At 42.0% G+C, this 8,967-nt stretch overlaps 1 protein-coding gene across 1 annotated transcript in view; it reads right to left on the bottom strand.

Moving 5' to 3' along the window:
• The window catches only part of Ep300 (E1A binding protein p300), a gene marked incomplete in the record, with an annotated part of 80,323 nt that overhangs the window by 30,548 nt on the left and 40,808 nt on the right, over positions 1 to 8,967 (bottom strand). The window contains 5 exon segments of the mRNA XM_005379339.2: positions 1,536 to 1,973; positions 2,425 to 2,562; positions 4,912 to 5,021; positions 5,560 to 5,637; positions 8,214 to 8,388. Of these exon segments, the coding sequence (XP_005379396.1) occupies positions 1,536 to 1,973; positions 2,425 to 2,562; positions 4,912 to 5,021; positions 5,560 to 5,637; positions 8,214 to 8,388 (939 nt within the window).

The following is an 8,967-nucleotide window of genomic DNA, read 5'->3' as shown; positions in this document are numbered from 1 at the left end:
CAGCTTAAGAAATGGGCCAAGCAATCAGAAAGTTAACTGGTTATCCTTTTTTGTGCTTTAAACTTCTCACCAGGAAAATATTCATTCATATATATGTATATATATATACACACACACACACACACACACATATGTACACATATATATGTATATATATGTAAAAACAAAGAGAATAAACATAAGGAACTCCCATACAAAATAGTTGTGTTGAACAAATATATTCTAATGTAACAGCCAGCCATTACAGCCTTTCCCCTAAGCCTATCAATAAGAAATTTCACGTGGTCTAGGGATGGAGCTCAGCAACACAGTACGTGCAAAGCCCTGGATTCAATCCCTCAGGCATGCACACACACAAACCCTCAATGGAAATTTGGCATTTTACAGAACTACCCTAAAAGAATTAAGTGGATCCAGAGATTCACTTATGTTGCTGTTCCTTGTTTATTAAAAGGCCATGATGAAACAGCCACTGGGATTTTATGATGTAACTATGACCAACATGATTGAGAACGAACGTACTACTATCAACTGTCAGGCTAGAAAGTCTAAGCCTCACTACAAGACGCTATTAAGACCCAACTAGTAGATGAAATTTTAGATTTTTGCAGTTATATAGCCAGCTGTTCAAAATAGGCTGTTCTGGGTCTCAAATTCTCTCACCGTTGATCATGACTTTTTCTTGGACACACACAGTCTAACCATGACCTTTTTTTTGGTACTAGGGATGGAACACAAGGCTTTGTATAAGCACTATACCACTGAGCTATATCCCTAGCCATGTGACACTTTTTATTTAATTTTTAATTTTTTTTTTTTTTTGGTGGTGCTGGGGATCAAAGCCAGGGTTTCATGCATGTTAGCTAAGTGTTCTACTACTGAGCTACAGCCCCAGCCCCAATGATTTTATTTTTTTTTCTGGTACCGGGAATCAAACTCACAACCTTGTGCTTGCCGGGCAGGCGCTGTGCCGCTGAGCTAAACCCCCAGCCCGATTTTATTTTTGAGACAGGTTTTCACCCCATTACCTAGCTGACCTTGAACTTGAAATCCTGCCTCAGCCTCCAGGATTACAAGTGTGGAACCCACACCCAGCCTCATTACGACTTGTTGACCTTGTCTGGAGGTACTGAGACTTGTAAATCTGTTAATTGTGGGGTCACTCAGAACTACAGTTTAAACTCTCTCAAAAAAGATTCAAGTGTATGTAAAATTCATGTTATGCTAAATGACATAATAAATGTGGAAATGAAAGTGACTCTCTGCTTTGTTATGTCCCTTATACCACAGGTCTCAGAATATAACATGAAACACAATGGTCAAAGGCAGACCTATCCCAGCACTTGGGAGTCTGAGGCAGAAGGGTGGCTGTGAGGGTGAGGTGCTACCACAGAAAGGAAAAAGAGGAAAGGAAATGACAGCAGGACCCTGCTGTATCTGTGGAGACAGCAGAGACAGAAACAGACCAGAAATGGTGTTCAAGCAGTGGGCACTGCAGCTGAAATCACTCTGGGCAAGTCCCAACTTCTGCTCACCGGAGTCGCAGGCTGTGGAGGCAGCAGTGGCGCCGTGGGGGTGGGAATGGAGGCTGCTGTACTCTGCTGTGAGCGAGGCTGCTGCTGCGCCTGGTCGGTTGAAGGGGCAGCAGGAAGTGAAGGCTGCACTTGAGGAGGAAGCTGTGTGGTGGGCGGGGTGGGCGTCTGACTGGAAGGTGGATGTAGACCCTGGGGCTGTGGCCCGGACGGTATGGCAGGAGGTGTAGGAACAGGAGCTGGAATTGCTGGTGGTGGCGGCTGCTGAGCCCCTATGCTTGGGGGAGTGTGGTGTGGGGTGGGGGTCCGACTAGGTACGGGAGAGGGCGAGTTCTGATGCAGAGCTTGCTGAGGGAGAGGGGGACAGTGAATGTGGCTCCCTTGAGACCCTGGAGGCATGACCGGGGAGTTCACTGGGCAGGAAGAGCTGGACATTTGTGCCTGTTGAAAACAGAAGGGATTCATTCACAAGGCAGGTTATGTCTGCTTAGGACACAAAACATTACAAGAGAGTAACAGTGCTTCTATTTCAAAAGCCCAACCCCCCAAATCATACTACTAGGGCACATCTTTGGACACGACTGATCTGGAATTGAACTACAGTCTCGAGCCGCTCAGTACAGTGACCTCGGCCTGCAGTGCTGCAGGAGACGGAGGGCAGCACTGTGGGCCTGAGCCAGCTCCTACTCCTACACTGCAGGTCTAACACTATTTCTAAGTGTTCACTCCTAAAAACTGGTAAAGTGATCGATTTAAACTATTTCCTTTAAGTCGTTTTATTATTTAAATTTTTCTTTTTAACAAACTGTTTGCTACCACATTTTCCTATAAAAACCTGGGTCAAGAGGAACTGTGACAACAGAAATAAGAAAGAGCCCATTTGCAAACATACTTGGGACACAGAAGCTTGGCCGCTGGACGGTGGCAGAGGCATGTTCGTCACGTTCATCCCCTGTGCGGGGAACTGAGTCTGGGAGAGGAACTGGCCCTGGCTGGACGGCTGCTGCAGGCGGGGCCCGTAGCCCATGGGCTGCAAAAAACCCAAGGAAGAGCACAGTCATTCTGCAACCCCTGGCTTGGCCTGCTATCAGGCTTTTTACAAAACAGATGACGAAGGGCAGGAGTTGAATACAGGGTAGGCAGAAAATGGAAGAAAGAACTGACTTTCATGTTCACCACTCACCTAACCTACTATCAGGAAGTAACAACAGGATGGGCACAAATGCACTCTCTCAGGATATAAATACACTTGGAACTCTTGACTAAGAAGGAAAAGAACTGTTTGCCTACTTTGTAAAGTGAGCTTTTTGTCCATGTCAGGTGTTGGCTTTTTTGTTTTAGGTTTTTTGGGGGGGTACCGGGAGTCAAACTCAGGACCTTGCACATACCAGGCAGGTGCTGTGCCACTGAGCTATATCCCCAGCCCATGTCAGGTGTTTTAACAATACAACATTAAGGCTTTTTTGCGGTGGGGGTACTGGTGATTGAACCTAGCGATGCTCTAGCAGTGAGCTACATCACCAGCCTTCTGTATTTTGAAAGAGGTTCTTTGTGAGGTGCCCAGGTTACCTATGGACTTGTGGTCCCCCTGCTACAGCCTTCCTAAAAACACCAGGCTAAGACTCTTGAAAAGTAAAAACATGTAAAATCTTACATGTTATGGCACAATCGGGCAGCACTCATTTATGATGTATAAATGCTCTAGGACTGTACGTGTCACAGCTAAAACTGCCCTGTATAAATCCAGACACTGAATAAATTAAGATAAAGTACCAAAAGCCAAAAAATTCATAAACCAAGAGCAACAACCATTTACAAATTTAAAAACTGCACTTCTAGTTAAATATAGCAGATTCTTTGTTTTGTTTTGGGTACCGGAACTCATGACCTCACACTTGCCAGGCAGAATATGGCAGATTCTTCAGACATTACACTAATGGTAGAGAATTCTAGGAAGCTTCTATTAATGGAAGTACCCACTAAATCTAAAGAATAGGGTAAGGTCACGTGTGGTAGTGCACACCTATAATCCCAGCATTTGGGAGGCTGAGGCAGGAAGATTTCTGCAAGTTTGAGGTGAGCCTGAGCTACATAGTCAGTTCAAGGCCAGCCTGAACTGCATAGTGAAAAAAAAGAAAAAAAATAGGATAAGGGCTGGGGCCAATGTGGAGAGCTGGACAGCTGGCACCAGCCACAAAATGCTCAGTCTCTTCCAGTCTCCAGAAGCAGGTAAATATCCCTCCCTCCCTTTGCACATTACAGTCTGCCTGGAGAAGGGAGAGAGGGAGGCTAAGGGTAGAAAGCTGACTGAGGAGTGCAAAGCCTACTGCACATGGAGACTCTAGGGGAAGAGTGCTAGTTGCTTTGTTAGCTTTTTAGTAATATGATTTTTAAAAAACTATGAGCAACACTTACTTTGACGTAAACTGTTTAGTGTTCAATGATTAACATATGCTTTTGTAATCAAGGGAGCCTTAAACCGTACTGAATCCCACGACTGAAATATGTATTTCAGAAAAACTTTTGTTTTTGCTGTTGTTGAGCCAGGTTCTTACTACGCAGCCCAGGTTGGCCTTGAACCCAGCCATCTTCCTACCCCAGCCCACTGGATGTTGCGATGAGAGGCTGGCACCACCAAGCCTGGCTGCACTTAAAACTTTCTGTGGTGTTACCCAAGCTTCAACTTGTTGTTTACATAGTTTCAATTTGCTATAACTTAACCATAATTATTCCCAAAGGACATGATATGGCCATTTTTTCCAAAACAAATATATAATACCATATCTACAACATGCATTTTCCTCAAATTATATCCCTAAGATACCTCAGTAATTAATCCTGTTGGATAATTTTTTTTTAAAAAAACAAATTTTTAAAAATTGTAAGAACTGCAGGCATGCCCCACTATGCTGGGCTTCGGTTCTTAATTACTGCATATAATTTTTGGCATTTTATTTCTTTTCAATATTGCAACTAGTTCATTGCCAAAACACATGTCACTTTATCACATCTATATTAAAGGTTAAACACACAGAACTGCATTGTAAGAATATGGTCTTACAGTCTTTAAACAAGTGAGAATTTTTGTTTCTGAGGTAGAAACAAAAAAAAAAATAGTGTTTTTTGAGAAGCACCTCACTATGCAGCTCAGGCTGGCCTCACTTACAGCGATGCTTCCTCCCTCAGCCTCCTGAGTGTTGCGATTACAAGCCTGTGCCACGACACCTCTCATTAATAATTATTTTTAATTTATAAATTATTAGTAATTATTAAATTAATAATTACCAATTATTTTAATAATTAAAATTAATTTTAATAATTAAAAAAGAATTTTATTAGTTAGAGGTCAAACAGACTATACAAAAAAGCCAAAACTTACCAGATTGAGAGCACCAGGCTGAGCCAATTGCCCATGGTGCTGAAGAGGAGAGGTTTGCCGGGGGCCAATGGGTGCCTGGGGCATACTCATCGGGCCAAACTGATTCAAACCTGTGAAGATAAACAAAATACTACCCCTAAGAGTGTTTATATATGAGTCCATATTATTTTCTCAAGATTAACCTGTTTTTTGGGGAGGCTAGGGATTTAGCTCAGCGGCACAGCGCCTGCCTGGCAAGCGCAAGGTCGTGAGTTCAATTCCTGGTACTGGAAAAAAAAAAAAAAAAAGAAAGAAAGAAAGAAAAGAAAAGAAAAGATTAACCTGTTTTCAACTTTGTAACTATAAATGAATTTGTTTCACATACAGCAGTTGAACAAAGGCATTATATATAAAACGTAATTTCTCAACTACATTTTACAACTGTTTTTACATGCTAGCCTGGTGATTTACTGTCACCTATCCTTTGATCTGTCAGCTAACGTATAGCCTCTCTTCCTCTGTGGACTTCAACACAGAGATTTTCTAATTTGTCAAGCAGGTAACTGTGATACCTGCTGCTGACAGAAAGCAGGAACTAATGATTCAAGTACAGTTTGGTAGTACACCAGGGACTATTAAAAATGGCCACAAATTTCATTCACAACTTACCAGGTTGTGGAGTTATCCGAGGCATTATCTGGTTTGGCACACTGCCTCGGATCATAGCTGGATCAGGCAAAGGACCATCTGGAGTAGGAAAGAAAAATAGTTAGAAAAGTATCTGTGCCAAGTCTTTACCAAAAGGCAACAAAAACCTGTAAAATATCATTAAGTAGCTTGAAAAATCCAGTCTGGATCTCAAAGAGAATGAAGCTCTGAGCTAAGTGGTGCTACATGCCTATAATCCCAATATTCAGGAGGTTGAAGCAGGAGGATCACTAGTTCAAGGCCAGCGTGGGTTTCACAGCAAAAAACTGCCTCAAAAAACGTGGAAGGAATAAAGCTCTGAACTAGACAGGTGCTTGAAGAAAACACCTTGAAATTATATTGAACTGTGGTCTGTCTTAAAATATTTAAAGAGATTAAAACAGAGATACTATAAATCCTAATGTCTTCTTGGAATCCAGACATTCTGCAGCACAGCACTTCTAACAAGGTACTGAGAAAAGTATTTCTACAGCTTCTTGGAAAAAGAGGGGCACCCAGAGCGCCCTCGCTTCTCCCTCCCAAATTCTGCACAGCAGAGACCAGGCACACTGGCGCAGATGATCCCCAGCTCCGTTTGTTTTTATTTTTTGTTTCTGAGACAGGGTCTCCCTTTGTAGTTCAGGCTCCAAAGCGCTGGAGTTACAAGCTTGCTATACCACCACACCTTTCTTAGCTCAATTTAGTAGAACAGCACCTGAACCTTCAAGAAAGCCCCAAACAGTCTCCACTGATCTGCTTCCCTGTTCCTTGATCTATTTCCCTTCATTCTTTCCTATTTTCCCTTTTTTCCCCTTCACCCGACACCAGGAATCGAACTCATGACCTCACGCTTGTCAGGCAGGCACTGTGCCGCTGAGCTAAATCCCTAGCCCCTCTATTTTCTTAAATATACTGTACAGTTTAACCTTTTATTTTTCTTTTTAAGCTGGGAAACTTTTTACTCTTCCATGATTAATTATTATGTGTGGGATAAGGTAGTGCTTGCATCCTAAAAATATGTAAGTTTAAGTTAAAAGTGAGCTTAGACTCTGTTATTCAGCTCCACTAACACTTAATTCCTGCTTGTTTTACTGTTTTTACTGATATCGGACTACTTGAGTAAATTCTACCAAAACCGGATATTGTATCTCAAATACATTCATTTGTGCCTCCTTCATGACTCTAGTTCAATGCTGCCGAACCTATGGTACGGGAGCTGCAAAGGGCCGTTTGGATCACTGAAAGCTCTAAAAGGTACGCCATCACTGCTCTAGCTCCATCATGTACTGAAGCAGTTTCTCCAACCTAACTCATCTTGACTTTCTTATCCTGAAAGCAGTCAGCTGTTGTACTCCAGGTGATGGTGGACCACTGTGAACTTTACTCTGGCCTGGGTTCCATGGCAAGATTAGTCTCAGCACTTACACACCACCCTGCCCCAGCCCGCCCCCGCCAGAGAAAAGTGCTCGCGTTCTCTCTCTGTACACTGTTCCTTCCGCCAGAGATGCTTCTCTTCCCAACCACAAAGCACCAGATCTGGGGCACTGGGGTTAACAAGGTTGATAAATGTCAACGGTCATCAGTAGCTCTTCATTTCACTACTTCAAGGACTGAGGGAGATGACTTTCTCAGCCTACTGTTAATCCATCAATGGCCTAAAGCTTTCTACTTGCTGACTCCAATGGTAATTCCTACAAGTAGTCTCTACTTCCTAACTCACCAAACACAGAAATTTCCTACCACAACTTTTCTCACACCATTTAAATGCCTGTGCTCTTCCTCATGGCTGTGTCCCACTGTGTATTTCACTGCTTAGAATCTAGTAAGTCAGTGAATGAATAAGGCCATGCAGAACAGTCTTGACTATCTGGAAAAGTCAAGTTGAGAATGATGTTACACAACCAGACAGGCTACCAAGACCTAATTTTACATGCTTCTAAACAGACTGGCCAGGTGTGGTGACACATGCCTGTAATCTCAGCACTTGGGAGGATGAGGCAGGAGGACTGCTGTTAAATCTGAGGCCAGTCTGGGCTACAAAGTGAGAGCCTGTCTCAAAAAGATAAAATAAATGAATGTTATTAGCTTTGGTATGTATTGTGTCAGGAAGAAACTGTGACACTGTAGCTGGATACTGTGTATGTTCAGGAAGCATTTAATAAGCCTCTGTGCAACCACTGAATCTCGTTGGCCTACAAACCGCTCCTGGTTGCTCTACTGGTCACACGCAAGCCAGTGAGTACTGCCAATGGGCAGGGAAAAACCTAGCGATCTTGGCATCTAAAAAATGATGTCAATTAACTATGTTAGATAATATGTCTAGAAATCCTAATCTGTTCAGCTGCTTTTCTTTTTTGAACTAGTGAATGAATTATGTTCTATGCATAGGCAAAAAGCTATTAGAAAAACTGGACAGTAGGAAGAAGGGGACGTAAAAAGAATTAAGATGTACTCTATATATGCACAGGGAGTATGTTCCCTGTGATGAATATAATCATGTACTATAAAGCATGTACTAATAATAAAAGACAGAAAACCCCTCAAGTAGCTACAAAACCTTATACAAACAGGTGGCTTCAGCTAGAAACCATTTAGTAATCGATGTCTCCTATCATAAATATAATAAAAGCACTTACTAGAAGCCATTCCTGGTTGTGGCTGCCCCATGTTAGGCCCTGGATTCATAGAAACTGGTACCATGCCTGCAGCATTTGGCAGCATGTTTTGCTTCTGTAATCTGGTCCTTCGTTTTTCTTCTAGTTCTTTCTGGATCTTGTAGATCTTCTCAGCTAGAAGGTGGTAGTATTCCGCCTTTTTTTTGAATTTTTTAAGTAAAAGGAGAGATAAGGCAAAAGGAGTAACTTTCATTGAGTAATAGAAAAAAACATTACCTTCATTTAGAAAGTAGGCAGAAACTAAAAGGGGGTCAAAAAACTAACTTATTTTTAAGTCATTCCAGAAATAAATTCATGTTTGGAATGATCAGAAGACCACCCATGTCCCTATGAACTTACAAGAAAGCACAGCCTCTGAAAGTAAGTTTACAAATACACACTAGCATTTACAGGACACAGAAAGAATATCTTACATTTCCTAGAAGTGACAACTTAGAAAGTAAGTTCAAGTGACATAACTAAAATACTACTGGAGATAAAAATACCAAGTAGCTGATTCACCGTATTCTAGAAAAAATACTACAGCTCAGAGCCGGTAACAGCTCAGCCAATTTTATAGTTGATGGAAGGACAATCTGGATAATGCGCCATGCAAATGCACTTTATCAAGAGGAAAAATGTAACATCTTTGACAAAATACACGTCTATTCCTTTGTTACCTTGTCCACTGTCAGTAACAAAAAGACAGAATCACTATAGGGAGTCCTCAGAATCA

This window comes from Chinchilla lanigera, unplaced genomic scaffold (genome assembly GCF_000276665.1).
Source record: "Chinchilla lanigera isolate Chin_1 unplaced genomic scaffold, ChiLan1.0 scaffold00012, whole genome shotgun sequence".
Classification (NCBI taxonomy): domain Eukaryota; kingdom Metazoa; phylum Chordata; class Mammalia; order Rodentia; family Chinchillidae; genus Chinchilla; species Chinchilla lanigera.
This window is presented reverse-complemented; position numbering and strand designations above follow the sequence as displayed.